The sequence below is a fragment of the Centruroides sculpturatus genome, unplaced genomic scaffold, assembly GCF_000671375.1.
Source record: "Centruroides sculpturatus isolate CEXI.00-Female unplaced genomic scaffold, Cexi_2.0 scaffold645, whole genome shotgun sequence".
NCBI lineage: Eukaryota > Metazoa > Arthropoda > Arachnida > Scorpiones > Buthidae > Centruroides > Centruroides sculpturatus.
The window spans coordinates 207,175-225,745 of NW_019384838.1; the positions used below are offsets into that span (position 1 = coordinate 207,175).

At 32.6% G+C, this 18,571-nt stretch overlaps 1 protein-coding gene across 4 annotated transcripts in view; it reads left to right on the forward strand.

Annotated features, from left to right (window-relative positions):
- The window catches only part of LOC111630248 (netrin receptor UNC5C-like), a 110,439-nt gene that overhangs the window by 83,515 nt on the left and 8,353 nt on the right, over positions 1-18,571 (forward strand). For all 4 annotated transcript variants that reach the window (XM_023374326.1, XM_023374328.1, XM_023374329.1 and 1 more), the window contains one exon: positions 15,720-15,869. In XM_023374326.1, the coding sequence (XP_023230094.1) occupies positions 15,720-15,869 (150 nt within the window). The remainder of the gene's footprint in view (positions 1-15,719; positions 15,870-18,571) is intronic.

Sequence of the window (18,571 nt, forward strand, 5' to 3'; positions counted from 1 at the left end):
TAGCAAAAAAGATATTTCTGTCAAAAACTTCTGTTCCTTTGTGCAGCGGGATCGCGCATCACGAGGGAGGAGAGGGGAGAGGGAAAAAAGCAACCTCCCAAGACGAGAATTAAGAAAATTTTGGAAAGTAATCTTTATTAATTTCATAAAACAAAATCAAACTGACAGACGAAAGAGCAGAAAATTCGGATTACTGTCAGAATTCACTTCATTTATTTTTTTAAATCCTGAAAGCATTCCTGATAAACGAAGGCAGTCTAGACTTATCAGCTAGAAACGTCATTCCTCTCCCCCACTACTAAACAGCCTTTACAAAGACGGGGTCCCCCTTCTAAACCGTTTCTCGCTCCATCATTCCCCAAAACTGAAATCGGGTAGTCACTTCATAGTGGGTCTAAATATTAGCTTCTGTGTATACCTACGCTTTGCACCGAGTGGATAATTAAACTCGCAAATTACTAGAGGGTTGGAATAGAAATAGAAAGGCCTTCTGTAAATCCGTCACGATTGTGCCACGACGGCTCGTTTGCTTTAAGAAACTGCTCTGATGATAACGGACCCCCTCTAAGCTTAAATTTACGAGTGGGTAGATTGTGGCAGATGTTTATGTGGTCGATATTCTTGGGACGTGATCGAAACCTTTCAGCAGCTTTGATTAAAGTAATCTTTTATGATAGCTTTATTTGGATAAGTTAGATCGACACTAATTGGAGAGAACGAAGTTACTTTAAATTTCTGTTGTTACGACATGAGAAGTGCTCGTATCTGTTTCTTTTAGTGTTTCTTAACATTCTGACAGTATAATTATTCAATGTCAATACAAAAAAGTTCTCTTTAAATTACTTATTAATATTTGTACAGTTATTTTTTTATTCTATTTTTCTTCAGTTTGATTACAGACTTGCTCTTCTGAAGATTATTCTAGAGTATTAAGAAACACTTTATTTCAATTTTTTTGTTTTTTAATATATAAAAAACGTCTAAGATTTCACGATTTTTTTCCTCCTAAACTTGATTTTTTCTTATCTTACCAAAAAATTTCTTTCCGAGACATGATTTTTTATAAGTATACTTCATCTTAAGGAGTAGTTACTTACCATTCCATTCTGTATCATTTTGGCGTAAATAAGGATTTTAAAGAATTTATTCTATTTGGAAATTAGAAATGTTTATTAATTTATAGATATTTAAAATATATATATATCTAAATTTATTTTTATAAGCGAAAATGAAAGGTGAATATCATTATCCTTCGCTTTTATTCCCGTTTTCATGTTGTTATTCCCATTTTGAATACGCATTTCAATTATAAATCCCTGAGGATTGTATAACATTTTCAAAATAGGAAACAATTTTCCATGAAAAATTGTTTTTTAGTTACATCATCTTTGCTTTTATTTGACAGCATGCTCCATTAAATCCGCATCATTACTTATCTGCAAAAATTATGTGCTGTTTATAAACGGAGGAATTAAATTTTTCAAACTTCTGCAATTAGAAATCATCCCATAAAGATCTGATGCTGCGTTTAGTATAGATCTTTCACTAGAGCTACATTGCATTTCCTTAAAGGCACTTGGAAACTTAATTTCCGAAGATCCAGTTACTCACAAATGATAATTGAGAGAAAAAGCTAGACTTCTAGTGAAATTTAAAACGATTCGTCGGAACAGATATCTCTAGAAATAAATGAAGATATTAGAGGTGAATAAATATTCAGCTGTAATCATACCTTTAAATGAGGAAATTTACCGATAAAACTTGTTTCGGTTAGATGAGGCAGTTTTTAAAGTGATGAAGAGAAGAGTAAACGTCATGCATCATTATTTCTGGATAATAACAATTATAAGCAGAAGGTCTTTATTGCGCCACGCCAAATGAGAGGGCAATAACAGTCGAAGAGAGAAGAGATAGATAAATACCTCTAGTGTCAACGGATAATGGTGCAATATTTCTTCGCCACTATTGCTTATGTCCACGCATATATTGCACTAGAACGATCTTCATCCTTAAATCATCTTAATTTCCTGCTCTGAAGGCTCCAAGTGGCCTAGAAGGCCTCGGTGCTATAATCAAATAGCGGAACACTTCTTAATTTAGATCTATGTCCACTTTTTAATACTTGTTATTAATGACATTCTAAGAAACTCGAGGAAACACCCATTATAAAGTATATCCAACTAGGAATGTAGTCTACTCCAATATGTTTCCTTATAAATACAGATATAAGTAAAAGTAAAAGGCTTATTTAAATTCTTATTGTTATAATTTTCTAAGGAAAAAATTGATCGTTTAATATGAATATTTTTACAGTAAAAATATAGTTTAACGTGTAATAAGATACGAGAAACTGAAAAAAATTCGTATACAAATTTTTCTTGCGCCTAACTTGAAATTTGTTGTATATTATAATAAAGTTTCTTAGGTTTTACATTAATAATTAGAAATCAGAGAATTTAAACTATTAATGTAAAAAAAGTAATAAAGATTAAGCTAGTTGTTATATTGTGAACATAAGATCTTGCATAATAAAGAGTTTTGACCATGAAACATTTATCTTTCTAGAAAGCCCAAATAATTGCTCCTCAGTTACCACATAACGAGGAAAATATAGAAGAAAAGAGAAAAATATCAATATTTTATCCCATTTAAAAGAAATTTTAAAATGCTAAATTAATCAAAGATAACAAGAAGAACTCCATTCTTTCCTGAAAATTTGAGTTCCTCAGGCTATTCTTTATTGATCCCCTCGCTCTGCAAGAAGTTCCTAGCATCTTTTTGCATATTCATCGCCACCGAATGAAAGCAAAGGAAATGAAAAAGAGGAAAAAATTACATACCTTCCACAAAACATGATTTCCTATTTAATTCTGTCTGTCCCATCTGATGATGAAGTGCAACTAGTTTTTTCTTTCTTGCTTCATTTCTTCAATATTCTCTTGTAAATGCCGCTGTGGGTGATGGATATCTTCCCCCTTATTGCCTATTTTCTACATAGAATTGTCTGCATAAATTTTACAGAAGCAGCTCTATTCAGTTTGACATACACCTTATCACGAATCCTGTAAGATGGGTAGTAATTTTTTTATGAATCACTTAATATTCTATTGAACCTCTTGAAGGGGTATCCTGATGAAACCGATCGACTTTCTTCCATAAAATAAAATTCCTATAAGATTTTTCTACATTTTTAAAAAATATTCTGATATTTTTCTCGCAATCTGATGAGCAGTTTCATCAACCTCACTCATATTATCTTCCAAAGTTACCTCATCCTGTATGAAGCTGAGGTATTGTCTCTTTATCTTTTGTTTAAAAATGCTTCAAAAATAAAAGAAAATTATATTTTTTTAGAATAAATTACCTTATACAAAATTGAAAACATGCTAAAACTTCTGGTGTATAAAGCACTCCATTCATTTTAAACTCACGGCGACTATAAACGGTGAATTAATGTTCATTAAATCTAATTTTTACAACATGACAATCACACATTTCATAAATATTCGATAATTAAATCTCAAGCAAAATAAGTTAACAAAGAATTAGATTAAGAAGAGAATTAATTAAATTTTAACGTCAACGGAAAATGACGAATTTTCGGCTTTTTGTTCCTCTCTTTTTTATTATTTTAATTTTTTTAAAAAGTAGAAAAGAGAAACGAGAAAATGCAAGCATTTTAATGAGCTCTCGACGAAACAAAGAGAAGTGAATATGAAACTGCACGCAAGTAAATAATGGTTAGCGAGAAATCAATGGAGTGCATTTCTGCAGAGTTTTTTTTTTTCTATAGTTTCTCTTTCGAAAAATGTACTTTTCCTGTGATTTTGTGACTTCTAAAATCGAAATATACAGTTAGAATATATATATATATATATATGTTATATTGATGTGTAAATTCTATTTTTAACTTTTATAAAATATTAATTTATGGTAACAAATCGTACATCTGACATTTCTCAACTACAATTATAGTACAAAAAAAGCCAAATTTTAATTGAATGCTCTTTAATCCTTTACTTTCTATCCTGCTATAGGATAAATTATTTCTTAAGTAAAAGGCTTATTTAAATTCTTATTGTTATAATTTTCAATGGAAAAAGTTGATAATCAATATATCCATTGTTTGAAATTTCTTTCCTTTCAGTTTATAGAGAAGATGAAGCTACAGAAATCATATTTTTTTTTCTGTTTTATTATTATTATTATATTAATACCTCTGGAAAAGTGATTATTTCGGATTAAAATAATTTAAAAACATTATTCTGTAAATTACAGTCGCTGTACATGTTTAAATAACCTTATTCTTATTAATTATAATTCGTTAATGTAAATGCAATTTAAATTTAAGCTAGAACAAATATTAAAAATTAAATTTTTAGTATTTTTTATGAAAAATTTCAATATACTTTCTTAAATTTGATGCAAAATGTAAACTTGCATGAATATATAATATATAATTTATATATATGACTTGTGGAGTGTTCAAAATTATGATTATAAATGTCGCATGACCTTAAAAAGTGTTGGTGGCATTACTTTATCTCCTAAAATTACTAAAAATGCATCGCTACTACATCACTTTATCTTGTGAAAAAAGAAGAAGAAGAAGAAAAAAAAAAAAAAAAAAGAATCTTGCATTACAATTGATTTTTGGCGTAAAATAGCTTATTAAACGCCTCGTTGTCTGCTTTGTTTACAGCAAAAATAGAATAAATGCATCAATTTTTAGCTTAGGGATTTTAAATAATACTTTCATTGTGTTTAACTACACAAGAAATGGAGTTAAAATAGCATGTTTCTTTCCTTTCTCTTTTGCCAAGAAGATGAAGGAGTTCTGTTTTTATGCGTGAAGTCATTTCTTAAATGCTGTCAGGAAGCATCCCACAATAACAAAAATGTTCTAGAATATTCACTCAAGATTTTAAGTCCCTCTCGATCTGTTTGTGACAGAGGAGACGGAGTTAAAAAAAAAGAAATCATTTTTAGCTTAAAATGAGCTTGTTAAATCCCTATACTTTCGTAGAAAAAAAAACACAGAAGAGGAGTGGGTTTAACAAGCTCTTTTAAGGAGAAAAAGGTGCTCCTGAGAATTATAGGAGAGTATTTTTGTATCTAACAAAAATTGGTTAAGTTAAACGCTAACGTATAGCGTTAAAACACAAATAAATAGGAGCTAGCTAATTGCCATTTATAATTATGAGGTAGGGATGTAACAAAGAGAAACAAGAATTAAGCCAGTGGCATCTTTTGAAGGGATTACCGCACCCGGACCGTCCCCAGAGAGACAATACGAAAAAATGGTCTCGGGAGGAAATAAAATCCAGCAATCTTTACCAATGAAACCCGTGAATCCTGGACATCATTCCCTGTTAAGGCCGGAGCAGTTGTCTAATGGCCGGGACTTTGTCAGGCATTACTGTCTTTGCTTCCTTTAGCTTGGATTACTAGCCACCGACGGGGTTTGCATGCCCCTCTTGCAACCCAAGTAGCATCGATGTTGTCTGAAACTCCTATTCAAACCATCTGCAAATCATAAAGTTTAATTATTGTTAAGTATAGATTTTCGTAATGACATCAGAACCGATATTTAAAACTCTTCGATCGTGTTAAGAGCAACATAATTTTAAATTTAGGACGCCTATTAAAGAACGGTATTTTACGCGAAAAGATTACACCATTTTTTTTTTCGTTTCTAGTGTTAAGTAATCGGGGGTAAAAACTCTTATTTTTCTTAGTAACTTTGAACATTTTCATATTTCGGTTGGTTGTGTCATTTTCACAGAACAAGAATTGTGGAGGAGCAGTTGTGTGTCTGAGTGATTCACAGATGTGCAGATAAATGTTGTCAGAAAGCACCCACAATAACGGGTCTGCTCTGGAATGTCAGTCTCGGGATGACTCACTCTCTTCCTCTTCCAGTGATGTGGAAACCGTCTCCATGGTTACCAGAGACAGTTACTCAGCGGGATGCTGACGACAATTGTGAAGTTTATTCCGAACAGGATTATCCCCAGAGCGGATATCCCAACCATTTAATCACCGTCTACATGCTGACGACTACTGCACTTCTCTAGCTAAACTGTGCGTGTCACTCTGCTTGAAAGCTTGCTTTACATGCGCATTACTTTCTTAAACAGGATGTGAATTTCCTGCTTTTTACAAATTAAAAGAAGTTGTGGCTTTAACTTCTACTTCTAGGAAATATACTTTTATTATTATTATTATTATTATTTTCTTAGCGTTGCAACTAAAATAGTATCGTAGAAAAGTTATTATTTAAAGTTCGAATAGTATTCTACGTCTTTTTATAGTTACTTTCGTGAAAAAATATGCATCTATATAAATAAAATATTGGCATTTGTTATTAAATTCCTTCTTGGAGAGCTTCATCTTATGTATAGTACGCAGCTCTAAAGATGAAAAGGTCAGCATATATATCGATTGTAGTATGTTAAAACTCTGAATAAAATATACGCAGGAATAAAAAATTTTGCATTCAAGTACTTCATGGATAGAATGTAGTTGAGCTTCCTTTTTTTTTTTAACTTCTTAAGAACAACTAGTCCGAGGATATAGAAGCATTCGGAGTGAAATCTTTGATCAGGAGATCGCAAAGCAGAGCTTGCAGTAGTCCTACTTTAAATTCATCATACCAATATTTACTAAAACAGAATTCTTGTAACCTCGATTATATCATAGCATCGAGTTTTATTCAACTAAAAATTCTAAGAATTTTAACTCTGAAGTTTTTTATGAAGTTAAGTTAACAACGGGAAAAATAAATTAAATTCTCGTTACTATCAACCATTTTGATACGCTCACTCGTGAGCATACAAATCGTTTTGAACATTAAGCCATCATTTCTAAAGCAAAAATTCGAACTGCTAGAATAATAATTCTTTCAAGTAGGAAAAAAAAATTAATATTTATTTCCGAACCATCAACGTCAACACTGCTCAACAATGCAGACTTCAATATATTCTTTTTTACTGCATCGTGCTGCTGCTACTAGATATTTTTTAAAGCATCGCTAGTGGAATTGGGCCAACAACAAAAGCAGGAGTTCCGTTATTAGAAGATTTGATCAGATTTCCGACTGCTGTACTTTTCCTAGAGCTGTCAGACCTTGATGGATTAACGTACTCCAGCTCGTTACCGTGTATATCTGGCGACAGAAGTAACACGCCATCAGTCAGCGACACGGCTACACCTACAAGAGAGACATGTTGTTTCATAACCCTCCACACGATAATTCAGTAAACGTCAAAATACTACATGGCTAGAAAAATCTTAAATCTTGTCATTTCAGCAGAGTAAAGTCGGTTTGGAGGAGAATTGCTTCTGACAGCAGACGTTTTACAATTGAACAAATCTTTGTTTCTCCAGTTCGATTCGGTTATGGCTTTCCTTCTCTTTAATACATTAGAAAAGAGAGGGGGGATGGTTGAGACTGTATCCCCACTATCTTTTCAAAACTATCGTTAACTCAATTTTTTAATTAGAGGTTGTAAGTAGTGCGTCATCTCGAGCATCCTTCACCTTTTGAGTCAGTTCTAAGTCCTGGTCACGCGACTCTCATCCATCCTAAACAGAAAAGAATATCACTAATTTAAATACTTCGAATCGTCTTCGATTTTCCTCCAGTTCCGAAAGAGTTGTAGTAAAAAAGAACTCGTCTAGATTTAATTTAATTTTCAGATAAATTAGTTAATTAAGTCCTTAAAAAAAGTAGAGAAACTCTTCTTGTTAAAGATCCAAATTGAGCAATAGGGTAAAAAGAGTCATTTATTTTACTATTTAATTAAAGAATTCAATTTTAAGCGCAGAAAAATCTTTATAAATTGTGTTTTCAACTTTTATTATTATAGCAGTTTAAAATGCTTCTTTCTCCTGGAAAGTTTCAATAGAGTGGCTTCTGTCAAGGATAAGATCAAGATAGATGCCAAAGTCGATAAAAGCTTCTTTTAAAAGCTATAAATTCAATAATTATCCTCTTTATACCTCTAGTAGCGAGTAAAATCATTATCTGTAACCTTTTCTTAGCCACCAACCACTAAAAATTATCTTTATGCCATCGTGGTGCAGATGATGATGAAGACTTTTCTGAAAAAGTTGTAAACTCAATTCTTTTTTCTTATTAAGACTTTATAAACAAGATATAAAAATTTAAAACCATAACGAGAAAATTATCTTCGCTTCGTCCATCTTCAAGTTTAGATAAAAATGAAAGTGTCTCATAAAATTATATTATTTTATGAGAAGAAGTGTCGAAGAGCTTCGAATAATGCTGATTGTTAATTAATTCTCCCGTTACTAGCATGCACGTAAAATCAATACGAAATAGGAGCGTGTTTGATCACGATCATTAAAAGTCGAGGTCAAAGAACGATGATCAAGTTCTGCATTTCTGACAAGAAGATGGACATTATCGTTAACTAGATCTGTGTGCTCATATTTAAATCTCTAATTAAAAAAATAAAGGAATGTTCAAGTCTTATGCTTGATAGAAAGATGAATATAATAACCACATCTATGCAATATTTTAAAAATATTGAATACAATTAAAACAGTTTTACATGCAAGAATAAGTTAAAGATGGTAATGACGAAGAGCATTTTTATATCAAAATCTATCGGGAGATCTTTATCTAGAGCTGTAACTAATTCTTAAATCTCTTTCCCTAAGTAATGTACTTATTTCACTGTTAAGCTAGTAAGATTTTTAACAAGAGTTTTTGATAAGAGATAATACTGATGCGAACGGATTTGTTTGTAATTAAGAATTAACATGCAAAGCAATCGTTGCCTTGCTAGAGTCGGCTCAGAGTAAAAGAGATCGGAGCGCAATTTGATCAACACTAATGCATTTATGACAGTAGTCCCTGTATCGATCGACTAGGGACCTTTTCTAAGTCGGAGCCTTGTTTCGAAATGGATCCAATCCACTTCCATAGGGAGAAGTTTGATTTTGATAAGCTGTCAAACAAGCAAGAATAATAATCAAGAAGAGGAGGGTTTGGAGACAAATCTGGGTCTATCTGCCAGATAGACAAATCCTCAGGGAAAGAGAACAAACTAAATCGTCGATAAGTAATAAAAGCTAGCGTCGGCAAGATGAGGTTCTTGATTTGAATATCGGTTCTTCTATCTGCACAGATAACAGATATTGGAAAAGTGCACCCATTACTGTGGGATGGATGAGGCAGTACTACCAGCACTTCGTTTATTTATAGCATTTCTAAAGAATTACTAAACAAATCGAAGAGTTCAACTGTCTTTACTCAGTCGACAGCAGTTATTAAATAATTCAAGATTTCCATATGTAAAAGTAGTAGAGATTCTCGAGTTTTCACTATTCTTTAAGTTGTTTCAGCAATTTATCTTGTAGACGACTCTTTAGAGATGTTATTAATTATGTTTAAACAATTTTGTAAACAAGCTCTCACGATCATGCATATGATAGATGTATACTACAGAGTTAGCATAATTACTTCTCCTACAAATTTCAAAGTAGAGGTCATAAATTTCATGTAATTCTCATAAATAAATTGTTGCTAGTTGTATATATTTTATACAGTCGAAATTATATGATAGATAGTTGCATACTTTTATTTATTTTTCTATGGCAAATAAAAAACGTTTCGAAATTTACCATATTTATAATAAAACAAAGAATAATTTAACAGTTACTAACTCATTACAAGTATATTTCCTATTATATAAGATGTTGTTGCCAGCACTTATATATGCAAATATATTGCAACTGTATGCAATATTTTATAAAATATTGCAGCAAACATTTTTATTCATATCAATTACATAAAAATACATTCAACCGATGGCTGAATCAATTTTAGAAACAAGTAAATCTTCTTTAAAGCTCATATAATCACCAACATTACACAACTTTCTCTTCCTTAATCATTTAGATTTTGTTCAATATTCAAATTGATTTGCAATTTAGTTTTATGTATAATGCTTTATAGTATAAACATTTAGTCGGGATGATTTTACTCTCATCCATTTTTTAGTAGTTCAATTATTGACATTATAATTAACTACTTTTTTACTGCTACGGTAATGTAAAAAGAGAGGATATACTACTCATATTTTTGAAAAATTCGATACGTAAATAGGAAGATTGCTATTCCCAATTGTTTTGCTTCTTTGAAATGTCTGGATTCTTTTTAATATATATACATCTATCCCATTTTTTAGAATTTTACTGAAGGATCAACCGCGTTGATCGGTTTCACGAATTTTTATATTGTCAATAGCACATCTGATCCAGTTTATACTGTACATTTCCTTTCAAATCTGCCTAAATTTTACTTGCAAATCTATCAATTTATCTTTTTTATATAGGTCTTTTCCTTTTGGATTACTATATTTTCGCGCCAAACTGCCAATTTTTCTCCGGTCGATCCATTGAGTTTCTTCACATTTTTCAAGATCTCCAATCTCCTTTATTGCCAAAAGAGGGCACCCACGGTTCAAAACTAGGTAGAGATAGCATCTTACGTCGGAAATATCATCGTCCAAAACTGAGTCAATAAGATAAGTGACTCCACCCCGGAGGAGACCGAAGGGCTGCAACGCCAAGAAAAGCCACACGAGTGGATCCTGCAGATAAGGGACCGTCTCCAAATGACAGGATGTTATTATGCCAGCCACTTTAATACTTCACTATTGGCGGGTGACTGCGATAATTCCATCTCCCTACTGGTGACAACGGAGCGAGGCTTACTTTGCAGCTACCAGTAATGAAATATTGAGTCCTAGTGGGCCACGCCAGATAGAATCCTATTGTTGTGGCCTTTTCTAGACCAAAATCTCTTTCGTGCCTCATTTGGGATTTGGCTTTCCTGCACACCCGATTCTTTAAAGGTTCTTTACCACCGACTGTTTTCTTCGATAAGTCAAATATATGTAGTTCTCTCTCTCTCCATATATATATATATTTCGGAGGTTAAAGATCGAAACTACATTATATTAAAAACTTTACCTTATCTAAAGTGATTTTTAACACCAGAAAATTTAGCCATTTTTATTTAATAAATTACCAACTAAATTAATTATAAAATATACGTTTTAATTTAATTTTCTTCTTATTTTCTTTCTAAATATTTAAAAATTATTAATAAAAAAAAGAAGAAAGGAACGTGACGTTTCTATGATGGAAATTATATAAATTTATGGTTATTGATTTTTGTTTTTTTCAAGGATTAAGTTGTAGAAGGCGAAGGAAACTTTTTTCTTGCATCCTTCATCAGTCAAAGGATGCCCGTCTATTTGAAAGTTTTTAATGACGATCCATTGTGAGTACTGGAAGAGTTTCAAAGAATCTTTCATCGTATCGATTATCCGTCATTTTTGCTTGATTGTGGCAAAGAAATTGTTCCGTTCCGTTTATTTGACATTTCTGCGTTTTGCTTCTTTGAATGAGAAACGTTATTGAACATTCTATTTAGTTATCGTTTTATAAACAATAAAAATTCGCTAGGGTTAAAAAAAAAATTGTAATAAGCTGTAACCTGCACGATAGATCAACGCCATAACTGTTCGCGAGGCGATTTTTCGCTTCTTGTAGCATCAAATTATTATTTTTATTCATTTTTAAATAGATATTTCTTTATGCATCTTGTAAATTTATCATTAATGTAGCTATATCTTGATTTATAACGTTATTAAATTACAATATTTGTTGTGAATATAGAATTTTATGTTGACAATGGACTCTTCCAGTGCGCGCATTCATATATTTATTTGTTTATAAGAAAATTCAAGCTTCATAGTTCAAATTCAAGCTTAGCTTAACTTTTTATGAATGAACTACACCATTTATTAAAGATGTGAAATCATTAGATACCATTTTAAGTAACTTTTGGGTAATCAAACTCATTTCCATTCGAAATTTAATCCGTAATTTGTAGATTAAATCTTCTATTAATGAATACCACCAAGGTCGTTAATAGGATTAATTACATCATAATTTACGGTCTGAAACTAAATGAATATTTACAAATCCTCTTAGATAATTCAGAGAACAACAGAGAGAAGCGAGAGGAAGAAAAAACTAACGCAAAACTCGCATCTGCGCCTCTCCCGCACTCAAAATTCCTTTATTAAATTCACTGCACCAGTAATGGGTTCGTCTCTTGTAAGTGAATTGTACCGAAGCCAACCACAGTTATCCTCGACCCCCCTTTTCACTAGAAACTTAAAGGGTTATGTCGATAAGTGCTTTTCGCCATTGAAGTGTTTTTGCCGTTGGAAACTCTGCCATTTCTCACACATGACTGACCAAATGTCTCTAACCCGAGGCGGTGAGGTAATGAGGCACCAGTCCCCAAAACTCTTCCGACTAGGGGTGGAGCCTTTCTCTAATTTGCATGCAACTTGGCAAAAGGGCTATGATTAATGGAGACTAAAGTCGGAGGGAGTTTTCTCCCTTCTAGTTAGCAAACCGTTCGTAGCAGGAATTCAAAATTTGCACGTAAATCTGGGCATGTTTACCAAGTCGTTCCTCCGTCTATAGATATTGTTTGTACGCGATTCAATTAGCCTCGGTATATCATTGAACAATGAATAACATCTACGTCTAAACATTGTGAGCTAACTAACCGTTCATGACGAGTGGCTTGTGATCGGCGCATTACCCCTACGAACCCTCCAGGCATGAAGCAGATAAGCCGAGAAACATAGTTACAACTACTTGTATCACAACACTGTTCCGATATGACTAATCCCCTATACAAGCCATCCCCCCTTTTCTAGTCTCGATTTGTGCATCCCCGTTCTTTCCCGCTGAGCTAGACTGCAGGAAATAACGTCATGCTTCGACTCTTTCGCTTTCGTTACAGATTGAGACCGTGACCGCCGAAAAAATGTCGGCTTCTGAATAAGAAATTAAGATAAGAATGGCAAAGTTTTACCTCCAACTTCTTTTATTCCATTCCCATTTTTGCTCCTATATCCAATTTTTTATTTTGCATTTCTATTTTTGTTGCTTGAGCATCTTTTCTTGCATTCCAGTTTCTCCCCCTTGAGTTCTTTTTTTTTTCGTATTTCTGTTTTTATTTTTCCAGTCTAATTTCTTCCATTTTTGCATATTCATCTTTGCAATATTAATCATACACTTTCTTCTATGATGTATTCCACTCCCTTTTTTTTACAAGTTTTTTATCTCCTTTTTTTCATTTTAAATACGTTTCTTCTCAGGATTGTTTTTTACTCCCACTTCATTTTAACTAATTTTCGTCTCCGTATTTCCTTCTTTTCGCTTGAAATAATTATACTTTCCTGATACATTAATTAAATATAAGATTAGTCTTCAGTTACTCGAGTTATTACCTTCCATGTAATCATAATGTTTTCTAGTGAACCAGTATGTGTATTCATTACAAGCATCACTAAAATTGCTTGTTATATGTTAAGTATTTCGAATGGGATAATTGTTTCTTCGGCTTTATTTAATACTTTACGTATTTATTCATTCTATTTCTTATTGTAGTGCGATGTATTGTAAATATCATGTGCATGTGCATGTGTATATAGGCCTGCTATATATACGTGCTTGAGTCTGAGTTTTATACATGTTTACACATAAAATATACATAAAAATATAAGTATATTTTTAAATTTCCAATTAATTTTTCTAAATACATCAAAATTTAGTGAAAAAATAATATTGTTTTTTATGTTGTAATTTATTACAATGAATTCAATTGTACTAATTCGACCTAAGAAAGCTAACAAATAGATTAAACTGTAGTTAAATCAACTTAAATATTCGTTAAAATTGATTTTAATAAATAAAATAACAGAAATTTAAATGGAGATTTGCAAAATATGAAGACCTAACGAATTATAATTGGAATATAGTTAATAGCGGTTACCTGTTGTGTTAGTATCTTATAAACAATATAATTATGAAGCCTTTCACATTTCCAAAAATACTGTTCTTCAATATTTAATAACAAATATAAACGAGCTGTTAAATTTCCTATGTAAGCATAGAAAGCAAAATCTTGATTAATTCCCCAATACTGAACAACCAACTTATTGGCATTGTTTGAGTCTTTGTAATGGAAACAATTTCCGAGAGAAATTCATTTGGTGGTTATAAAATTCGCATACATTTTCATATATTATATGCGTAAAAATAGCTCGTCTTATAAGAAAATAAAAGCTTTTTCTCGTACTATATCCTCAATGCTTCATTTATCATTTCCTTTTATCCTTTACAAGTAAACTCGATCGTAAGCGGTGTAACGCTGTTGTATATGTTACAAGTTACAAGATATCATATCCGTATCATATGTATAACCTGTTATAAATCAAGTTCACTATACATCTATCTGAACGTACTGTACTGTACTTTTACTTAACTAACACTTGGCTTGCACCGTATATTTTCTTATTTACGTTCATCTTACTGTTGCAAAATATAGAAATTCATTTTATCTTCTAGAAATGAATATTTATTTTTTATATTTCTACCAATTATTAATTGATCATTTCTTGTATTGTTTACCATTTTATTTGAATAACCAATTTAATGTTGAAATCCAAAATTCCGAAGATGGGATAATTTAGTCGGAGAATGAAGAGAGGAGAATTTCGATACTCGAAAGTAACTGTAGTTATGAATTTGAATTTGAGTCCCAGAAGAGATAAAGCAATTATTTAAAGTAATCTTACAAAATTATAAATTGGAAAATTTACTTATTTGTCCGTTCATTTAGGAAAAAGAAAAAAAGACAAATACAGTAGTAAATTTCTTATTTTTCTCAATTTGGAAATATTAATCTGATACTAGTTTTCCATTACATTGAACGTCGTACCAAAATTAGATTTACTCTTTTAAACAAATTAACTGCAATATTGTTTAAAGGGAAAGAAGAAGAAAGAAAGAAAGGAGAAAATAATAATCACACTGATGTGCAGGTCCAAAATGCTTGCCATATTTCAGAGTAGAAAGCAGTGGGACCAGGGGACTGTCACAGTGTAAAGTACAGGAGAATGACAGGTCCAATTGTGTGTCTGCAAGAGGAGAAGGGACGAACAGATAACGTGTTTGGAGGGTAACAAATGACATTCTGTCCTGTTCGGATTTTCTTGAAGATTGGTGATTTTGTCCGAAACAAACCTTGCAAAACAAAAACAAAACAACCTACAGGAAAATTGACAATGATTGAAAAGGTTCTAAAATAAAAACGGTTATAAAAAATAAAATTTCTTTAATTTTATTTAATTAACGCACTCATCTAACCGCTGTAATAAATTGCAAGATGCTGAAACTCGCTAAATTATTAATGCTTTTTCTAGAAGGTAGTTTGGGATTTCTTGTTAAACGAAGGGTATATATTTTATCTTCCATCATTCTAAAGATCTCACTCTAATTAAAAATTTTGCTTATGGTACAAGTAGGAAATTCATTTCTATATCAAAACAACGAGTTACAGTTAACTTGCAAATTTAATTTTTCTCATATCTCTGCCACGCCGTTGCAACTATACGCTTCGCTAAAAGTGTTGCACGCTCACAGAGCGCTTCAATACATCTTTATAGGATGTATTGCACCCGCTGAAGCTGTATCGAAGCGCATGTAATGACGTGTGTGCATTGCTTTCGACATCCATCCAGATGATGAATGTTGCTGTTTGACACCCGATACAGCAGGACACCTTTACATTATTGCATTTATGTTTGCAGCAACTCCGGCAGAAGCCGAGACGGATATCGCTTTATATGTGGGGCTTTGTGTTGCTGTGGCTGTGTTCATCCTGGTTGTGGTCGGGATGGTGCTGGTCGTTCGACGCATCAAAGGACGTGATCCATCCATGTACAGTGCTGGCGTTGCTGGTAAGTTATGCAATTTGTAATACTTGTTTATCTCTTAGTTTAGTGTTAAAATAGTTAGTCTGGCTGAAAAAAACAATGAATTTTTGCCATTGCTACTTTTTAAAGGAGAAAAAACAAAATTGAAGAGTTAACTTCAGTTCTTAAATCTCTATCTGGTAAAACGTCAAAAAATAACAGAGAGTTCTTCTAACGATTTGACGTTTTCCGCCACATTTGCCACTCAAAAAAAAAATTTCCGGAATAAGTCGTCTTCTTGGAAATTGGCAAAGTATGTTCGAGCCGTCATTTTGCTTTTTTCTCCTCTTCCTTCCGTTTGGGATGTTGTTTCCATAGCAACCACGGTTTGTTTAAGAGAACGATGACATCAAGCAAAGACATTTGGTCTTCGTTCCATCGTTCTGTGCTATTAAGAGAACGGAAGACAAGCGAGGAACTGCCAATGTCCATCTGAATTTCAAATTACAATCGAGGTCGCCGCTATATTGAAACATTTCTTAGATAATTTTATAGTTAATTACATCTTTCTTACGTAATTTAAAAAAATTATAGACGAAGTAGCAACTATAGATCATCTTTCCGTTGTCAGAAGAGTTCAAGTTGCTGATGAACTCGACAGTATAAAAAAAATGGTCATATAATTATTCTTATCGTGCTTAATTATCATTTAGTAATTTTTCTTCTTTCCAGATTACTTCACAATATACATTTTAATCTGATAAAAGTCGACTTCTACCTGAACGACACCATATTTCTTCAATTTTCACTTATCTGACGTTAGAGACCACGGTAGAAAGGGAGGGAGGATATAAAAAGTATATATAGAGAGAGAGGACACAAGGATAGAAGTTTCAGTCGAAGTCTCGTCCATTAATCATTTGTTAACGGTGCTGTCAACTGCAACTTCGCTTCTCCCCGATTAGGACAACATTGCCATTGGGGCCCCTCCCCGCAACCTTCAAAATGGGGCTTTGGTTCGACCGGACAGTTTTAATTTTCGGATGATGGCCTATACTATGATTGTCGTGTCGCACTCCTTCCCCCGACATGTGTCCTCTGTCCTGCAGCACGTGGCCGATTTGACGTCAGCCTTTAATGAGATCTGATTGGGTAGTTGAACAACGTTCGAGTGAATTATCGGAGGGAGAATTAAATTGCGCTCTTCCGATTTATCCCTCCACTTCCCGTTTGTGCATTTTAAACGCAGGTGGATCTCCAGAGGTGTAGAAATTGGAGAACAATTGACACGTGATTGTCCTAATGAAAGAAACATTAAAATTGCCACTAGCTATTGTAATGGGCAGCACACTACATTGTGTTATTACTTACAGTCCAATACATTAATAATATTTCAGTAAATATCAAATATTTTACAAGTAGGCTATATATGTATAGAGTACACGAGGGCTGCCTTCTACAGCAATAAATTAAATAATAATGCATTAATACTATTAAAGCAATGAGAGCTGATGCACTAAGTGTTGATTCCATAAAGATAAGTGCTGTATCAAGACGTACAACAACATATCAAAATGGGTATATCATTGTGTGCTCCTTTATAATAGTGAACATTGATACACCGAATGCTACTTTCATAATAAGGTTTGTTAATGAATCGAGTGCTTCTTCTGTAGCGATCAATCAAACTACTCATTAAATACTGCCTTTGTAACAATGAGTGCTGATGTTCTCAATTTTACTGAGAGAGATATAATCTAAGGTGCTGTTCGCAAACAGGTGACATTTCTGAAGATGAAATATGCGCATTTTAAATAACAAAACATTAAAAATCAGGCAATTTTGCCACTTAATGTTTAAAACTCATCATTAACATTACGATAATTTTTAATTCGAGTTTTGTCATTAAATGCGAAGAGAGAGAGAGGGAGAGAGAGAAAAGTAAACCATTCTTTAGCAGTAATGAACGATGGTGTAAATTAAAATAAGGATAATTAATGACAAACTTGATAAATTCTACTCTTAAGTACAATACAATAATTATATGTTCTTTCATAATTACCTTTGGTAATGAAGAGAATTTGTTGCTATTTTGGAAGCAGCAGCAGCAGCAACAGTTCTTTCATAAACTGACTCTTAGGATATATTCTTTTTTTATTTATTTTTCTTTTTTTCCTTGGACACATCCCAAAATCCATTTGTCAGAAGATGAATGGAGGATCGCCTTCTTTAAATCGGGGCATTAATAATTGAATTAGGAAGAGTGGCTTTTCATGAGTCTCTTCCGCTGTTCCCTAAATTGTCATCCATCTTGTTGACACTTAATGCAATATCGAGAAGGATAGGGCCAAATTATATTTAATAACATTTCTGCACTTTTATTTATTCCTGTGCCACTGTCATACACGTGTCCCGTGTCTTTTGGTGTCCTATTTTGACGTCTTCAATAGGAAAAATAACAGATGATGTTGCTAGTTTGTAAGTGTGTACGTGTGTCTCCATTTTCTTTCACTTTTTAAAAGTTATCAAGTATTAAATTCCCGTGTAAATTTTTATTATTAAAAAGTCTAAAAATATATTAATTATTTTCAAATAAAAAAGTGCTTTACACGTCATTAAAGATTAAGGACAATGTAAAGAAGCGCTCGAGCGTCACTGATAATTGTGACGTAACAATCAGTAATTTTTACGTAATAGAAGAACGTGTCTAATATTGTAACAGCACGAAAAAGATATATTTGACGTCA